Source organism: Melanerpes formicivorus, unplaced genomic scaffold, assembly GCF_026170545.1.
Source record: "Melanerpes formicivorus ecotype bairdi unplaced genomic scaffold, bMelFor1.0.p_v2 SCAF_22, whole genome shotgun sequence".
Classification (NCBI taxonomy): Eukaryota; Metazoa; Chordata; class Aves; order Piciformes; family Picidae; genus Melanerpes; species Melanerpes formicivorus.
The window spans coordinates 5,824,683-5,844,321 of NW_027142374.1; the positions used below are offsets into that span (position 1 = coordinate 5,824,683).

The 19,639-nt window shown below is 51.8% G+C and overlaps 1 protein-coding gene across 1 annotated transcript in view; it reads left to right on the forward strand.

The window, feature by feature from the left end:
* Window positions 1-6,925: 6,925 nt before the first annotated feature.
* SLC16A2 (solute carrier family 16 member 2) overlaps window positions 6,926-19,639 on the forward strand; it is a 47,312-nt gene continuing 34,598 nt past the window's right edge. The window contains exon 1 of the mRNA XM_068151973.1: window positions 6,926-7,256. Within this exon, the coding sequence (XP_068008074.1) occupies window positions 6,926-7,256 (331 nt within the window). The remainder of the gene's footprint in view (window positions 7,257-19,639) is intronic.

The following is a 19,639-nucleotide window of genomic DNA, read 5'->3' on the forward strand; positions in this document are numbered from 1 at the left end:
GTCCCTTTCAACCTGATGGGTTCTGTTATTCTATGATTCTATGACATGGTTTGAGGTTTGGAGTGGGATGATTCGTGTGTGGATGTTGTGGTCTTTTATGGAGTGCTCCAGGGCTGGATTAATCCCTGTTTGTAAGGAAAGCACGGCAGCAAGTCCTTGAAGGCAGTGGGGTAAAGCTCCCTGTTCCTCAGCACATCAGGCTGCTGCACCCCCAGCACTGCTGTGACCACTGCTGGTCCGTTCAAGAAGAGGAAACAAGAATGGATGCATGGTGAGGGCATGCCACAAGGGACAGCTGCCATCTCCTGCTCACTCACTAGGCTGGACCTAGTGGTTTGGCACAAGGATATGTCCTATCCCAGTGCCCATCTTTTCTGTAAACAGGCAGCTTTGATGTGTCCAGAGGTGCTCAAGCAGGTCTGCAGCATATGCCAGTCACAGCTGCTGCACCCTCATGCCAACCCCATCTCTGGGTGTCTCCAAGGACTTTCCTGGAGGTGCTGGGACAGCTTGACCACTCAGACCACTTTCTTCAGATTCAGCCTGGACTTGCTTGGTGGCTGGTGCTATCAGAAGTGTTTTCATCTCAAAGAATGAAGTAGAAGTTTTCTCAAACCCTTACAGAGCCAGAAGTGCAGCTGGTTGGGGCAAGAGGGGCTGATACTCCTTCCTGGACCGGCACAGCCTGTGCAGGCATGGCCTCATCACAGGGACAGGGATTTGAGGAATTCACCTTTAGCTGGGTGGTGTAAACAGTCCCACTGCCATGGCCCGTTGTGTCCAAGCTCAGAGTTTTGATCTTATCTAGCCTGCCCTTGAAGCAGCTCCCGGATTCTTTGAGCTGGCAGGAGAAGATAACACATCATGAATCCACAAACTGCCAGGAGCAAATCCAATGGGTGTCACAACCACCTCAGACCTCTGCCCCAGGAGCTCCTGGACCATCTCCTGTACCCCCTGGGTGAGCATGCTTACAGCCTTGGCCTATGTCTGAGCTTGGAGGGCACAGGCAGCAAGCAGGCAATGTGCCCAGGATGCCCCATGCAGACTAGCCATCTGGTCCACATGCTGCAAAGATGAACAGAGAAAGGCAGCATGATGCTTCTGTAGCAGACAGAGAGCCAGGGAGCATTACCTCCAGTGTGTGAGGTACCTTTGCTGTCCTTACATGGTGGCCAGGACATGTGAAAAAGGGACATTTCGTTGACAGGAGGTCCTTGAAGATCTTCTCTGCCTCTTGACCAGCTCTACAGATGAGGAACTTCTCTTTCTATGCCTGGACCTGTGGGAGGAGATGCTTTGTGCCTGGTGTCTCTGCCAATGCCAGCGGTGCTGCAGCATGGTTCAGGCAGGGCACAGGCAGGCAGGAGCACTCATGGAGCTGAGCAGCACCCTCAGCCTGGGGAGCAGCTTCTGCCCAAGCTCTGGGCAGCAGGCATGGAGCTTTCACCCAAGCCCTTTTCCTTTCCCACGTGCAGGTTGGATCTTAGACTGGTAATGCTCTCCTGCTGAACCTACATGAACCAACTGCATTGATACTCCTCTGCTCCCACTTGCCCTGAAGATATTTATGCTGGCTTTGCTCTGGGCCATGGGACAGGAGCAGGCAGCCCTCCTGGCCATGCAGCCTGTGGAGATGGTTTGGCCTGTGGGATGCTGAAGCTGGGATGTGCCCCCCAGCATCCAAATCAAGAAGCTCATGGGGAATTCACTCTGTCCCCAGATAAACTATGCAATTACCAGTTACTACCACTAATTAATGAACCATGAGAACAATTTATCCTGGGGGTGCCTCCACCAACTTCTTCATTAGTGATGCCATGAAGACCTCGGGGTTTTAACCTTCTTGGAATCAATGAGATGGATCCCACATCAGTGTCACTGGGGACAAACAGGCACATGCTGGCACAGCCCAAAACACTGTGACTCCAACCCTCCTTCATACTCAACTCAAGCACTGTACATCTAGAGTGGGATGATGGGAGGCTGCCAAAACCCATTTTAGCTTACAGACCCCCATCCAGCAAAGAAGGAGGTGCCAGGTGCCGTGGCATCTCCACACACGCTTGCCTCCCGTGCAGGCTGCTGCAAGGGCTGAGGTAATCCTGGGTAATTCCTGACTTCCATGGAAATGCCTTCAGGCCGTGATGATTATCACTGTAATTAGCCTCTCTGATTTTTCTTGGTGTTCCATAAAATATTAATTTACAGCTGGATCCTTGCCGCCTTTGTGTGCTGGCTTCAGCTCTTCCCTTCAGCAGTGCTTCCCTGGCACCTCTTGTTGAGGTCTTGTGGGGTTACACGGCAGAGCTGGAGCGGCCACTAGTGGCTGGACAATGGTTGGGGTTGGAGGCTCCATCCAGGAAGTTCCATTTCCCAACAGGAATATGCCCTTGCAGCTCTCGTTTTAAAGGAAACACTCAAAACAACTGAAGCACTGTTCAAAAGTGCCCTTCACATCTCCTCACCTGGATGATGAGGGTGAGCAGGCAGCTCACTGCTCCAGAAGCCCTTTAACACAACACAGATCAATCCTATTGCTCCATTTGGCCCCAAAATAGCATTTTTGCTCATCTGCAGCTGTGGGGCTAAAACAACCCTCTATGACCAACTATTGACAGCCAACTGTCCACAGCCAGCTCTTCACAGTCATCTCTCTGAGGCCAGATGTTTGTGGGGTAACTCTAGACAGCCAACGCTGCACAGGGATGGCTCCACACGGGTTGGCAGATTCCACCAGTCTTCTCCATCTGTGTATTTTGAGCATTTCCACCACCCAAATGAAGCCAAATGCAGGGTTTGGTGGCACATCATGCCCTGAGAAACCACTGCTCACACCATTGCTTTTCACCTGCCTGATTTTCCAGCCAAATGAAGCAGAATCAACTTTAATCTTGCTAATGAGGTGGAAGATGCCACCTCTAAGATTCTGATTCCAAATACTGGGAAGGTCAGGTGGAGAAAGGATGCCATGGTGTGGGTTTTGCCCTGGCTGGGTATGACAGGCAGCAGCCCTGCAGTGCTGCCCATGTCCTAGCTGCCTACCCTTGGGATTTCTGTCCTTTGAAGGTAATGCTAGCAGTATGCTGAGCCCTGGTACTCTCATTGCTTCTCACTATGACAAGGCGTGGGTATCAGACCCTATGTCCGAGCATCTCTTCCACTGGCTGATGGCTGTTGTGTCCCTTCAGGCTGCCCCAAGGTTGTTTGGGGGTTGAATTCTTTTCATATACGACAAGTGACAGGACAAGAGGAAACAGCCTCAGATTGTGCCAGGGGAGGTTCAGGTTGGACATAGGGAAGAATTTCTTGACAGAAAGGGTTGTCAAGCACTGGAACAAGCTGGTGGAGTCACCAGCCCTGGAGGTATTTAGAAGATGTGTGGATTTGGTGCCAAGGGACATGGTTTAGTGGTAGTACCTTAGCTTTGATGATCTCTAAGGTCTCTTCCAACCTCAACAATTCTATGGTTCTATGAATATTCCTCTGGGATAATGTATTTGTTGTCTCTGCCAGGTGAAATGTAATGACTCTCTTAATTATGGCTGAAATCTAAAGAGAAAAGTGTTGCTAGTGATGGTAGGGGGGTTGTGCCCAGCATGAGCATGTCTCTACTGGGAGCTGCTCACTACTGGGACTGTTTTCCCAGTGCTTTTGCCCCAGCAGGAGACATTGTCAGTGACGTTTTGTCCTCAGGACAGCTCTACATGTCCCTGCACCACTGCACAACGCCCACTGAAACAGAGCCAGGTTGCAACCCTGGCGGGAATTTGTATTCTCCTCCAAGGCCACGTCCCGCCACAATATTTCCCAAGGTGTTTGCATAAGATATTTCCCTTTGGTCACTCCTCCCCTTCTGCAAAACCAAACACACACACGTTTTGTAGCTGCCAATCCTTTTGGCAAAGGCTCTGGCACTATGTTTCAGAGACAAGCAACAAGCTGCTGACAGCCATGCTTTGGCTGGGCAACTAGAGGCCTGTCTGCTGTGACACAAGGTGCCAGCTGCCAGCTCTCCAGTGATGAGAGGAAATGGGCTCAAGTTGGACCAGAGTAGGTTTAGGTTGGATATTAGGAAATATTTCTTCACTAGAAGGGTTATCAGGCATGACTAGCTGCCTGATAGTAGATGACAGAGTCACTGTCTCTGAAGGTGTTCAAGAAACGTGTGGACATGGCAGTTTGGGAAATGGTTTAATGGCCATCGTGGTCTTCAGTTGAAGGTTGGACTCAATGATCTTAAAGGCCTCTTCCATCTGAAACAATTCTATGATTTTCTATTTGCACTCAATGATTTTAAGGGCTTTTCCAAGTAGGTGATTCTGACATTAGATGTGGGTCCTAGAAAGCCCATCTCAGCCACAGCCATCCACCACATCCCTTATCAAGCATGGCTTTGAGGCAAGCTGTGCTGCTGACACAGAGGATATTTTATCAGCTAGGGAAGAACAGCTTTATCTGTTTTGGTTTTTTTTTTTTTTCTCTCAGCATGTGGTTAGGGAGCTCAAACTCTCTGGGTGTGATGCTCTAGTCTAAACAGAAGCCATTTTTACACTGGTGAGAAGGAACCATTCCTGCCTGATGCTGCCAGAGCTTTCCAGCTCCCTCCTGATTGAAGCTTCCACCAGCCCAGCTCTTTAACCTCTACTTCATTCAGCCTCCACCAGTGATTTTAGCCCCAAACACCCTTACTGGTGTTGTTCAGCCCAGCCCAGAATGCTGCAGTGATGCCTGGCACAGCTGGCACCAAAAAGTGCTCCATCAAGGACAAGATAAAGTGCAACTAACTTAGAATTATTTGGGTTGGAAGGGACTTTAAATTTCCACCCTACTCCCCGCCATGGGCTGGGACACCTTCCACTAGATCAAGTTGCTCAAGGTCCCAAATAACCTGGCCTTGAACACCTTCAGGGAAGAGGCACCTCCTTGGGCAACCTGTTCCAGTATCTCACCACCCTCACTGTAAAGAATCCAGGAGAAAACAGCCAGGAGAGAGGTTGCTCACTGTGTTTTCTGTCTGGTGCAAGGTCCACAGTTAATATTCACCCCCCCTCTTCCCAATCCACAGGAGTTTTCCACAGCTCCTGAGGGGAAAAATCTCCACAAAATGTTGTCTTCTGTGCCAAAGGGCTCTCTCACCTCTCTCTCTGTTTTTAATCCAGCCTCAAGCTCTGCTGCTGTAGGGAATCAGCATTTTTGGGGCTGCTCTCCTCTTAAATTCCTTTCTTCTCCTATTTCTGGGGCTTACAAAATAACCCAGCAGGCCAGCAAACTCAGCTGCCTTATGACAAAATGGTTATTAAAACCAAGCATTGCAGCTGCTGGTGTCGGCAGAGGGCAGTGGAAGATGCTCCCAAACCTCCCAAGCTTTCCCTGGCCTTGCTGCGGAGATGGGGATCCGGGGAGGAGACTCCACCAGGGAGGAAGGGAAATAAAAATGCAGTTCCTCCAGCAGCAAGTCTGACCCAAGTGTGGCATTACTGACAGATACCTCGCTGGGTAGGGGGAGTTTGGACTCATCCATCAGTGAAGTGGGATCACACCATCACACCTCTCCAGCGTGGGTCTCCTTGTGATGTATGGTCAGCAAAAATCACTGTTCCACACACCCTGGGTGGGAGGAAGCAAGTGGCAATGGAGCAGTCCTGGAGACACCAGCAATTTGCAGCCAGGAGCAAGCAGGCAGACCATGGAGAAGTTTTTCTGGCTGTGGCAATGTCCTAGAGGGTCTTCAGCAAACTCTGCAAGATGCAGCACGCAGGCAAATGTGTGCAGCCCATGGCCCAGTGCTGGCTCTCTGGGGTGGCAGGGAAAGCAGTGAGATGATGGGGCTCTGCCTGCCACCTTGCTGCTGGCTTCACAGCCTGTGAGGAATTATGCTGGAGGTGAAGGACAAGCAGCATGAGGTTGGGATGTATTATTTCACCCTGATAGGAATCTGACACAGCCAGCAGGGTAAAGAAAGAATAATAACTCAGACTTGGCATCTAGGAAAGGGTGGATAGCTTCAGCGTGTGAAAAGACATTGGTGGGTTTGTAATTATTTACTGAAAGAAGGGAGAGGTAGAGATGGAAGAGCAAGGGTTGGACTGCCATCACCTGTCCTGCTTAGCCAACCGCAGCACCGAGGTGAACCCCAGTGCTGGGGTGATGTGGGGTGACTTGGTGATCTCAGAGATCTCTTCCAGCCTCAGCAGTTCTATGATTCTATATGACCCACAGCCCCAGGGAACATCTCACTGCGGGTTCTCACCTTGCTGGGAAGCTCTGTGTGGCCCTAGGTGAGTGCTGCAAAAAGAACACACCAAACCTTCCAGGGTGGGGGATGCAGCTAAGCCAAAAACCCCACTGACAAATGAGCATGAAGCAAAATTCACCCCCTTCACCGGGGCTGCTTTTTGCCACCTTCTCGGCCTGCTCCCGGTGTGTCAGCAGGAGCAGTAGCAGCATCACCCCGCCGCGGCCATCGAGGTCCCCCCTTCGTTGTTCCTTTCCTATGTCAGCCCCCCCCACTCCCTGGCCCCGCTCCCAGGTTCGCAAGCGGGGAACAGGGGGGAAGCCGGCAGCTCCGCAGCCCGGTGAGGCCCCGCGGAGGCGGCGCTGGCGGCGGAGCCCGCCCCGGAGCTGCTCCCGCCGCAGGATGCAGCAGCAGCAGCAGCAGCGGCGGCGGCGGCGGCCCGAAGAGCGATGCAGGGCCGCGGCAGGGCCCGGGGCCGCCGATAATCTCGGTGGGGCGGGGGAAGCACCGCCTGGGGTTAACCAAATTGGCAGTTGGGGCAGGGGAGAAATTAGGTGCAGGTAGGGACCCGGGTGTGATGATGGAGGAGGAGGAGGAGGATGGAGGCGGCGGAGGAGAGGCGGGGAGTGAAGCTGCAGCAGAAGGGGGCGGGCGGGGGGGCCGGCCGGGGGGGCGGCGGCGGCGGGCATGTGGGACCGGCTGCGGGGCAGTCGGGCGGCGGTCGGCGGCCGGAGTGCGGCCGCGATGGCGCAGCGTGACGAGAAAGCGACGGGGGAAGGCGAGGGCGATGGAGAAGCCCGTGCCGGGGCTCAGCCGAGCGGGGCCGAACGGGGCCCGAGCGGGGCCGCCGCGTCCTTCCAGCCCCCCGAGGGCGGCTTTGGCTGGGTGGTGGTTTTCGCTGCCGCTTGGTGCAACGGCTCCATCTTCGGCATCCATAACTCCTTCGGGATCCTCTACATGATGCTGCAAAGCGACCTGGGAGAGAGCAAGAAGGACCCCGCGCTGGAGTTTAAAACAGGTACGAGCTCCCTGCTTCCTTCCCGGCCCCTTTTCCCGGCCCCTTTTCCTGGGAGGGGAGCGGAGCGGAGAAAGGTGCGGGGGAAGGTGCCGCGGCTCGGCTCGCTCCAGCCTCCCGGAGCACAACCAGAAGGAGGAGGTGGAGGCAGTGGGGTTGAAAGCCCCTTCTTGGATGTGTTGAAGCGGGATTGCTTCCTGCCCCCTCCGTCCTTATAGCCGTGGCTATATTTATCTCCCACAGCATCATGTGTTTCGAAGCTGCTGCGTACTCAATTAAAAGTAATTCATTGGAAAAGCATGCCCTCAGCAAGTCCTGCCTGCGTGTGTTTTGGAGAAAGGAAAGCAAGGGCTGGGTGAATTCAGCAGCTGCTGTGTGAGAGCCACTCTCTTCGTTTTTCATTATTCTCCTTATCTTGTTTTGGGGTTTCCAAGCTGGTTGCTTTATCTGCTGGGCTTGGTGCAGGAGAGCATCAGCCTCACCAACACGTGTCTTCCCAGTCTGTTCAATGAGAAAGCCAATGTAGGGCAGGTCTGGCAGCGCCACTGACATGGTCACACAGACCATGGGTCTCAGGTAGTTACGATCCATTAACAGCAACAACCACAAACTGCACCCAGCTGTGTATTTTGGTAGTACCTACAGGCTCAGCCAGGATGGGGATGGTGTGGTGTTGACACAGAGAAAAGGGATGTTTCTCATTGCAAAGACCTCACTGCCTAAGTAGACTGGGCAGAGGAGCACCAGCCTGCTGTGTCCATGATGGATACTAGTGGCCCAACCTTGTCCCAGGTCTTGGTAATGCTTCCTGAGAAGATCATATCCCCACTATGGACAACGGTGGCCCACCTTGCTTTTATCTAGTGGGTAGAGATAAGCACTTAGCATTGAGGGAACATGCTTGTGGTGTTGTCCTGGCTCTGGATGGGATGTAAGCAGCAGTCAGGAACTAAACTGGGAGAGAGTAAGTGCAGGGGAGTATGTGAGGACCTGGAAGTCTTATTCCGGGGATCAGTTGTGCCGAGCTGTATCCCTTCAGCTGACATACAGCTGATGGTGATGGCCATGAGCACGCGAGGATGAAGTGCATAAGGAGATACACCCCATCTGCAGATCAGAAATGAACTCAGCAATGCTGTTACCAGAGAAATGCTGCAATCGGGTAATTATGGGCAGTAACGGAGTGCGGAGGTGAGCTGGGGGTGTGTGGCCATTTGTAATTAGGGTGATTGACAGGCTGTGTGAGCCTGCGTGTGATCCCCAGGAAGCTCATCGCCTTACCCTCCGCTTCCTGCTCCCTGTGATCCGTATCTAGAAAGCCTAAGGCAGGGCTCTAAAGGTAGAAGCAGTAACAAAAGGAATTAAATACTGCAAGTCCTGGTGGTTTAAAGCCTCCGTGCCCAAAAGGGAGGTTAGAGGAGTCAGCATCTGCCTCTTGCTCCTTGCAATCCATTTATTTATGGCCGTGACCGTGCAGAGGCCTTGAAAAAGAATGGTGTGTGGGTGTGTGAGGTGAGCCAAGGCTTGGTAATTAAATTGCCTGGGTGACGAATATATGCATTTTGGTCTGAGCACTTAACGAAGAGGCTGTTAATAAGCGCTGTGCTGTGATTCCTCTGCCCTCGGAGGCAGCAGTGCAGGGGCTCCAGCAATGCCAGCGGAGGAGAGGTGACAGTGATGGAGCCCATTTGCAGCAGGGAGCACAGTACGTCAGGGGCTGCAGCTGCACTGTCTGGGGCTAAGGACAGCAGGGTGCAGCATGGGGGGCCCCCACAGCCCTTCCTCTTGTGCTCCCACCCCTCCCCACTCGGGGGTTGCATAATTTCCCTGTGGCGTTCATTTGCGTGGAAACATAATCAGGAAAATATCGTAGCTCCTTTCCAAGTGCTAAGTGATATGGCCTTCCTGAAAAGACCAGTGCTGTCTGTTTGTCCTCTGATGTTAGTCTGTTCCTGTCTGCTGAAGCAATAGACAGATCCTGGGGTTTGGTCAGGGGACCGGGAGCAGATCAAGGAGATGAGGACATGCTCCAGCACCGGCATTTGCATGGCTGTGGATGCATCACTTAGCTCTTAAATCTCCTCTCTGGTCTTGGGAAGGTGGGTTTGTGTCAGAGACCTCATTGCTCTATACAGCTCCCAGAAAGGAGGCTGGAGTGAGGTGGGGTTCAGTCTTTTCTCCCTAGTATCAAGTGACAGGATGAGAGGAGAGCACCTAAAATTGTGCAAGTGAGGGTTTAGGTTGGATATTAGTAAAAATTTCTTTACTAAGAGTGGTCAGGCATTGAGACGGGCTGCCTAAGGAGGTGGTGAAGTCACCATCCCTGGAGGTGTTCAACAAATGTGTGGACATGGCAGTCTTAGGTTGACAGTTGGACTCAATGATCTTATGGGTCCTTTCTAACCAACGCTGTTCCATGATTATAGGAAGGTGGGGATTTGGAGGTAAAACAGGTTGTGATGTTGTAAGGTGGTCAGGCATCATGTTAAAAATAGGGTTATGTTTATGCTGAAGCGGGTACTAGTCAGCACTAAACAATAGCCGCCGCAGCGCTCGGCTATAATTATCAAGGTTTATTTCTTGTTTGCATTGGTCACGTTTTTGCTCGCGTTTGATCTTGAGAAACGCAGGATCTGCGGAGTTCAGGTCTGGGGTCAGGCTTTAAAAACAAACCCTTGGCCCAAGGATGCATTGAATGCATAGGCTCCTCTGTTTAAAGAAATATACTGCGCCGCATAGATCAACAAGCGGCACGGGGCCGAGGCAGGCTGGCTGCTGCGACCACTGCGTGCCCCTTCGCCGTGGGGTGCCGTTGCTGCTGGGGCTTTTGCAAGGCACACTCTGTGCTGTTGAGCTTGTTTTCTTTCGGGGGGAGAGGAGGACTCATGGGGGAATTGCTGAGGCTGGAATTTAAAAAAAATAATATACATGTGAGTACTTGGCCAGGAAAAAACCCGTATCGGTCTGCTCTGCTGGTGAGGTGTTGAGTGATGCTTGAAAGTGTTTGCTGGGAGATGAATGGTGGCGTTTCCCTCCGGTTCCACACGGCTTGTTCCGGTGCTGAGGGATCCATGGGGCACGTCCACCCCTGGTGCCAGCTCCACCAGACAGGGATTGAGCCAAGGGATGGATGAGCCATGCCGGCATGGTTGTCTTCCCCAGCTCCCAAAGCCAATTTGGGTGACAGAATTATCCTGATAAGCATTAAGTGAGCATTGACCCTTTTTAAATCCACGTCTGCTCCGCTGCTGCTTGGATGCTCTCCCAACCTTGTGAGAAGTGAGCACAAGGTACCTGACCTGGGCTTTGCCTTCAGCCAAGGAGGTCTTACTTGCCCTCAAGCCACTTAGCAACTGTCTCTTTACAGCTCACTGAAAGGACGTTGCAGTGAAGTGGTGGTTGGTCTCTTCTCCCTAGCATCAGGTGATAGAATGAGAGGAAATAGCCTGAAACTGTGCCAGGGAAGGTTTAGGTTGGATATTGGGAAACATTGATTTACTAAAGGGTGCTCGGGCGTTGGAACAGGCTGCCCAGGGAGGTGGTGGAGTCCCCATCCCTGGAGGTGTTCAAGAAATATGTAGACATGGCACTTTGGAACATGGTTTAATGGCCATGGTGGTGTTGGGTTGAATGTTGGACTCAATGATCTTAGAATTGTTTTGATTGGAAAAGGTGTCTATGATTCAAGGGTCCCAGTGGTGTGCTGTGGCTACCCTAGGAGAGATGGGAGAGCAACACATTTTGGTGCATCTTGTTCTTCCAAACACATCCTTGGTGCCATGCTGGGAGGCCTGGCAAGCTCTGGAGGAGCACAAGCACTGAAGAGGAACATTGATTTTTTTTTTTAAAGAGTGTTTATTTATCTTTTTTTGTCTCCCCTCCTCCACTTTGTGTCAATATCCCAGGTGTAGATTAACTCTCTTTGCTTAATATTTAATGTTTTGGCTGCTGGAAATGAGAGCAGCAAGCACTCACGGGGATGATAGCCTAAGGAGCTGATCTGGTTTGGCTGCAGCTCCTCTGAGTGTGTCTGCATCTGGCAGTGTCCCCCAGTCTGCATGTAGGAATGTGGGGAGAGGATGCTGCTGGAGCATGTGCTGCTCGGGGAAGCCATGCTGGTGCATGGACCAAAGCCCTGGTGGCCTTCTATGACAAGGTCACAACATTAATAGATGAAGGCCAAGCAACTGACGTTATTTACCTGGACCTGAACAAAGCCTTCGACACTGTCCCGCATGACATCCTGGTCTCCAAGCTGGTGCAGTATGGGTTTGATGGATGGACTGTTCAGTGGATAAAGAACTGGCTTGATGGCCGCACCCAAAGGGTGGCTGTCAATGGGTCCATGTCCAAGTGCAGGTCAGTGACAAGTGGAGTCCCTCAGGGATCAGTCCTGGGACCAGTCTTAACATCTTTGTTGGCAACGTGACAGTGGCATTGAGTGCACCCTCAGCAGGTTTGCTGATGACACCAAGCTGTGTGGTGCAGCAGACACGCTGGAGGGAAGGGATCTATCCAGGGGGACCTTGACAGGCTGGAGAGGTGGGCCCCAGCCAGCCTCATGAGGTTCAGCAAGACCAAGTGCAAGGTCCTGCAGCTGGTTCGGGGCAATCCCAAGGACTGATATAGGCTGGGCAGCAACTTGCTTGAGAGCAGCCCTGAAGAAAAGGACTTGGGGGTGCTGGTGGATGAGAAGCTCAACATGAGCCACCAGGGTGCACCTGCAGCCCAGAAAGCCAATCACATCCTGGGCTGCATCAAGAGAAGCATAGCCAGCAGGTCAAGGGAGATGATTCTACCCCTCTGCTCTGGTGAGACCCCACCTGGAGTACTGTGTCCAGTTCTGGAGCCCCTGTTACAGGAAGGATCTGGAGGTGCTGGAGTGTGTCCAGAGAAGGGCCACGAGGATGATCAGAGGGCTGGAGCACCTCTCCTATGAGGACAGACTGAGGGAGTTGGGGCTGTTCAGTACAGAGAAGACAAGGCGCTGGGGAGACCTTGTTGTGGCCTTCCAATATCTTAAGGGGGCTACAAGAAAGCTGGGGAGGGACTTTTTAGGGTGTCAGGGAGTGATAGGACTGGGGGGAATGGAACAAAACTAGAAATGGTTAGATTCAGATTGGATGTTAGGAAGAGGTTCTTCACCATGAGGGTGGTGAGATGCTGGAGCAGGTTGCCCAGAGGGGTGGTAGAAGCCTCATCCCTGGAGGTTTTTAAGGCCAGGCTGGATGTGGCTCTGGGCAACCTGATGTAGTGTGAGGTGTCCCTGCCCATGGCAGGGGAGCTGGAACTAGATGATGCTTGAGGTCCCTTCCAACCCCAACAATTCTATGATTCATCATATCTCATTGTGCTCACAATGCTAAGACACTGATGATGTCAAGGCATAGCTGATGTCATCTTTATCCCTGAATCCCCATCTGATTTGGTGGGGAATTTCTTCATGAGCATTGACTTCATATCCTTAGGACAGGGAAACTTAACTGGAAAAGGCTTTTTTTCCTCCAACAGTAAGAAAGACTGAGTTGGTTTCTTGAGGAAATAGAGCATTTCCATGTTAATAGTCATAGTGAGAGATGGAGAGGAGAAGCCATGGATTCCTCTCCGGGTTGAGGAAGGGTCCCAGGGTGCATGAAGGTGGTTGGAACTGTAAAGGGAAACCTCAAGGAGAGCATAAATTGCAAGAGGAAATGTGTGCAAATGGTTCCACCTAAATTTTGTCCTGGGTGAGACCCAACAGGGGCAACTCTCACAGAACTGCACTTGATTTAGCCAGCTGCAATGAAAGATATCTGTCCCAGTTTGGGTTTGGGCTTTAAGCACACTCTTACTGACAAGCCTAACTACAGATTACAGCTGGTGTTGGATCTGAGAGCTGTGGTGGATGTTGTCACTCAGTGCTGGTGCTTGGAAGATTCCTGTCTCCTGTGCATTATCACAGGTTCACAGAATGGTGAATGTTGGAAGGGACCCTGGGACCATGTCCAAATTCCCTTAGACATGCATGGTACCAAGTGTATCAGCACTTAAAAACAAGTGATAATGTTTTGTCCGAGTGCTGATTGTTGGGGAAAATATTTATGTCAAGGATCTAAACACCAAACAAGGAAAGAAAACACTTACACTCACCTGGGTGTGTCACACTGTGATGAAACCCAAACCAAACAGTTGGAGTAGAATAACGAAACTTACTAAAGTAGAAAAATATCTCTGAAGGGACATCTCTCCCTAAGAGCATTCTGTGTCTTAGCACTGATGGCATTTTGAATGGCATCTTTCATAATGTAGCAAGAGGCCACCAAACTCTTCACAGAATCACATCATCGTAGGGTTTGGAAGGGACCTTTGGAGATCAACCAGTTCAATGCCCCACTGTGGGGTCACCCACAGCATCTTGCTCAGAACTTCAATGTCCAGGTGGGTTTGGAATCTCTCCAGAGAAGGAGACTCCACAACCTCTCTGGGCAGCCTGCTCCAAGTCTGCAGTACCTCCACACCAAAGGAGTTTTGAGGCACCTTGGTTGAGGCCCCTTTCCTGGAAATATTCTATGATTCTCCCCCTATTCAGATGGAACCTCCTGGGTTCCAGTTTGTGCCCACTGGGCACCACTGAAAAGAGTCTGTCCCCATCTTCTTGACTCCCCCTGCTTTAGCTATTGATCAATATTGAGAAGATCCCAAAACGTGGTTATGGTACTGGTGGTCACTGTCTTACTCAAATCTGCAGGATTTGGTGCTTTCATTAATTGCCAGGGAGCTGTGTTGGCCCTGTTTCACATATCTCTTGCATGTGGGAGCTGTGGACCTCAGCGTTCCTGGGGTCTTCCTCTCATCCATCTGGGTTTCCTTCCATCCCACATTCCCTAACCCTGTGAAAAGATGTGCTGTTGGGAGCAATATTTGTGTAGCTCAGATGAGGATGGAAATCTGGCAAAAAAGAGACACACAAAAAGCTTTTAATCACCTAACCCTGCTAGCTGGGGAGTCCAAAGGGCACTGGGGAGCTTACCCAGCTTTACTGGGGTCTTCTGTGGCGGTGATGCCAGTGTGCCAGCATTGGGCTCTTCCCAGCTGAGGTCCTGCCATTCCGGGAACTGAAGTTTATGACTGGAGGGGAACAGGGACGAATTTCAGAGAGAGGAACTGGATTTTTGTGGCTTGAGCTGAGTACAAGGTGCGGTGTGAGATAAAGCAGCCTGGAAAGCAAACAAAGCTCAGCCGTGGCATTAAATGCAGTTCTTGGGGCTGGCGGGAGTGATTAAGGTTATTAGGAGGCCAGAGAGTTGTTCCTAGGGGAGGTTCTTGTTTTCACAGGCTGCAGGGCCCCTCTCAGCCAGCACACTTGCCACTTCAGTGAGGTTTCATTTATTTTTAGGTGTCTTCCACCAGCTGGCAAAGGAGATGCTCCACTCTGAGTTGTATTTTCTAGTGTCAATCGTTTGCAGGGTAGAATTAGGGTGGACATAGGGAGGATGTTCTGCACAATGAGAGTGGTGAAATACTGGAACAGGTTGCCCAGGGCTGTGGTGGAGGCCCCATCCCTGGAGATATTCGAGGTAAAACCTGGTGAAGCCCTGAGCAACCTGATCTAGTGTCCCAGCTCACTTCATGGGGGTGGACCTAGATGACCTTTGAGGGTCCTTTCTAACCCAATGCATTCTATGATACTATTATTCTGCCCTCCAGTGGTATCAGCTCTTGTGACCTGGCTGTGGTGCATGAAAAAGCAGCACATGGGCTTGTGCAGTTTGTTTAGTTTGGGGTTTTCTTTAGTCCTTTCAGTTACAAAACCCAAACAGAACTACCCCACTTTGCTGAGATTTCACTGTAGTTGAAACTTTGAAATCACTGGGTTCCTAGCCCATGGCTAAGACTGGGCTGAGAGGAGGAGGGGGAGAAGGATTTGGAAGGTAAAGGGGGTGGATGCTGCAGTGTGCAGGACCTAGATGGATGCAGAGGTTCAGGGTGAGATGGATCATAGAATTGTTTTGGTTAGAAAATACCTCTAAGATTATCAAGTCCACCCTTCAACCAAGGACAACCATAGCAGTTAAGCCATGTCCCAAAGTGTCATGTCTACACGTTTCTTGAACACCTCCAGGGATGGTGATTTCACCACCTCCCTGGGCAACCTGTTCCAATGCCTGACCAAAATGGGTGTGACACCACAGGGCTAGGGGTCTCAGCAGCTAAGGAGCCATTCCTTTTCCCCTTCTTGGGGGAAATCTGGGAATTTAACAAATCAGCCTTGGTCAATCCCCCCCAACTGCCTCTGCAGCTGGAAGCTGGCCATCAGCAGGGACAGTTGACATCCAGCACCTTAAAATAAACCTAACCCATCAGGTTGGGCAAAGCTTCATAGCCAGAAGGCACCACTGACCTTGCTGGTAGTGCCCGTTGAGCCGGCTGCACATAGCTCATGTGGGTGTTGTCACCAGTATCCCGCCCCATGTGCCTGAGGCAGCTCCTCTCCCTCCCTCCTTATCCCATGTGTTATAGACGTAGCTGTTCACGGGACTCATCCTGCTTGTAGGGCAGCACTATCAGGTCCCCCATCCCATCATATACTTGGTGAGCAGTGGGAGAAGCTGTCTTCCCCAAAATCTGGTGGTGTGATGGAGACCACCAGGCTGATTGGACATGGAGCTGGGGCTGCTGGATTTCCTGTGGGATTTGTAGGGCTCTTTGGGGGAGGAGGTTTCCACAGTCCCAAGGAGGGTTTTGTATCCTGCAGTGCACAAAGGGAAGTTCCCACTGGGGGCATGCATGGGAGGAAACAAGCTCTGCTCCCATCATGCTAACAGGGAAGTAATCCCAGTGGGATGATGGCACCTGCTGGAATTTGGATCAGTCAGCACCACGGCCTGGATAACCTTTAGTTTTTTCATACTGATGACGCCCTGGGACCTGTGCCAAAGCGACGCAGCGTGTGTGCCAGCGCGGGAGTGACAGTGCAGCTGGGCTGGGTGATGTGTGGGCTGATGGGCATCTCAGCAGCATTGGGGCTGGTGCCACAAGTGCTTGCTCTTGCCTGCTGTTCCCCACGTAGGCTCCCAAGACTGTTCCCCCCTTGCTGGAAACAGCTGAGGCTTCCCCCTGGCTCCACAGCTGGGGGGTTGCCCACTTCCAGCTGGTGGCCCTGTGCCGTAGGGAATTGTTTGGCACATCACCAAAGAGCTCAGTCTCTCCCGCTCACTTTTTTGGGGGATGATGATTTCTCAGGGCTTTCCTATGAGCTGGGCAGGGCACAGAGGAGGATACTAGCATTTCCTGATCAGGACAGTGGCCATGCAGCCATCTCTGGCAGCCAGAGCTTTCCCTGGGGATTCACTTTTGCTTGGTTTTCCACAACCATGAGCCTGTGCATCCATGGTATCTCCATTCCTCATCTGGCACTGGTGAGAGGACAGGTACACCCTGTGTGCCAATAGAACATGTGTGAAAATACTGCTGCACCCATTGCAGAATGCATCTGCTGGCGTTCCCTTCCTCTTCCTAGAAAGATTGATTCTTCGCTGTTGCAAGGGAAGGTGATGCTCACTGTTAGCATTTGAAACTAGAGCAGGGCAGATTTAGGTTGGACATGAGGAGGAAGTTCTGCACAATGAAGGTGGTGGAACACTGAGACAGGTTCACCAGAGAGGTGGTTGAAGCCCCATCCCTGAAGACATTCAAGGTCAAATTTGATGGGGCCGTGAGCAACCTAATCCATTTGGAGATGTCCCTGCTGACTGCAAAGGGTTGGACAAGATGGCCTTTGAGGGTCCCTTCCTACCCAATGCATTCTGTGATTCTGTGATCCCTGTGGAAAATGTTCCAATGGAGGAGCGTGTGCCAGGCTGGGCATCACTGTGGGTACCCTGCCCAGCTATCGAGTCAGGGCATCGCCCATGCCCGCCGCGGGTGACGGGAGCTGGGTTCACTCCGGGGCTCTTTCCGTTCATCCACCCGGAGACAGTTGAGGCGGTTGCAAAACCCACATGACGTGTGCTGGGAACTGCTACAACACGCTCGCTGCCGGGCGCCAACCTTCCCCAGCTCTCTCCCAGGCACCTGGTACAACAGGTCCTGCCGGCTGCCAGGGCAGGTAGGACAGGAGGCTGCCCGCAGCTCCCTGCCTGCACCGCTGCACGCCTCTCCTCTGTGCTGCAGGCGGCAAAGCTCCTGCTGCCTCTGTGTCCCTCATCGAGCACACTCATTGGGCAGGAGTGCAGCCAGGGAGGGTGGCACAGCTCTGGCTTCCATTAGTGCATTTTCAGGCTTGATTTTCCTCTTTTGCCCTTTTGTTTGTATCACAGAATCATAGAATTGCCTGTTTGGAAGAGACCTTAAGATCATCAGGTCCAACCATAACCTAATGTCTCCTAGACCATGTCCCTAAGCTCCTCTTCCAAACAACTTCTAAACACCTCCAAGGGTGGTGGTTCCACCACTTGCCCAGGCTGCCTGTTCCAGTGCCCAATGATCCTTTAGGTGAAGACATTTTTTCCGAATCTCCAATCTAAACCTCCCCTGGAGCAACTCGAGGCCATTTCTTCTTGTTCTATCACTTGTTATCTGGGAGAAGAGGCTGGCTTCCACCTGTCACCAAACTCCTTCAGGGAGTTGTAGAGAACCACAAGATCTCCCCTCAGTCTCCTCTTCTTCAGGCTGAACAAGTCCAGTTCCTTCAGCTGCTCCTAGCAGAACCTGTGTTGAAGACCCATGACCAGCCTTGTTGCCCTTCTCTTGGAATGCTCCAGCACCTCAGTGGCCTTCCTCCAGAGCCCTAAAAAAATTACCTTGTGCAAGATCTGCATCAAGCCCATCACTTGAGAGCCAGAGTGGGATGTAACATGGAAAGAAAGCCCTCGGGAATGACTGCCAGGTCACAGAAACTTTGGGGGTTTGTTATGCTGGGACTCATCTTTGGCATGCTTGGCACCCATGCCATGCCATGTTGTCTTGTGTGAGGAACAGCTCAGGGTGCTCTGAGCAACCTCCTGGACTCTTGTGGGACAGAGAGGACATTTGTGGTGACATGGTCATGTTGAAGGCTCCTTCTCTAGACTTTCAAGACATGCCTGGATGTGTTCCTGTGTGGCCTGCTGTAGGTGATCCTACTTTGCCAAGGGGATTGGGCTTGATGATCTCCAGAGGTCCCTTCAAACCCCCACCATTCTACGATTCTGTGGTGGCAGCTTGACCCCATCACCTCTTTGCACCATTGCTTTGCACACCCCAGGGGAGCTCCAGCCTGGAGATATCCCATACCTACATCCCTGATTCCAGTGCAGTGTCCTAGTGCAGATGTCTCAGTGTGAGATGGAGATGGTGTTTTAGGGTCAGTGTTGCCAGCAGTGTGGCTTTTTTGAGCATCTGGTTCTCATAACCTTGCATTGGAGGAAGCAAGCTCTCCAGACTCTGTTTCTCCTCATCTTTGGGGTGTTTTTTTTGGCTCTGGGTTTGGCTTTAGCAGCTCAGTGGTGGATTTTGGCTTGCTTACTCTGGTGCAGAGTAGAGGGACAGGGAAGCCCCATGTGCTGCTAGCTTGTTTGGGGTCACACCGGGTGAAAACTGGGGCCCACCTCAGGGCAGAGAAACAGCCCTCCTGCAGTGCCTGCAATGAAGGAATCTACTGTGAGCACCCACCCGTCACCTATCTCTGGGGACCAGTTGGGATGAAGATGTTCAGAGCACACAAGCCCCCCAATACCATTCATCAGCATCCCCCAAAAGCCCTTTTTCTTGGTCACCTTGCGTCAGGCACCAAAATAAAGCTTTTGTTTCTAGCTCATGGCCTTAATCTGTTCGCCTGCAGATCCTGTGCGTAAAAGGGAGGTGAAATCCTTCCCTCTGGGGGGGATGTTGCGTGAGCAGCTGTGTTGGTGCTTGCCAAGGAGTCAGGCATTTTGGCCAGGGGGTTTATCCAAACCCCAGGATCTCACTTCATAAAGCTGAAGTCCGCCATGGTGGAAATTTAATGGCAGCTCCAGAAGCGAGGCTTGTGCCTCCTGTGCACCACCTGAGTTGGGTCCGACAGAGGAGGAAAAAAAACCATCTGTGATTAAAGATTGACGGTAATTACATAATAGGTCTGCACCAGATGATGCCCAGACAAGCTCCCTCCTGGGATTTCCCAACTTTTGGAGTCTTTAAATTTGCAATCATCCTAAAGTGCTGCTACCATGGTGGGTAATTATTGATATTACAGCAGCGCCCGGCGTGATTGCACAAGGTGGCTTGCTGATGGCTGAGCTTGCCTCCTCTGATAGACAGAGCAGCTCTGGGACACGGTCAGCCTCTAAGGATGGAGCTCCCCATTCCACCCCCAGCATTGCACTGGCACAAAAGAATGAGAAAATAAGACAGAAAAGCTATTTTTCAGGTCTGTTAGTGAGGTGAGC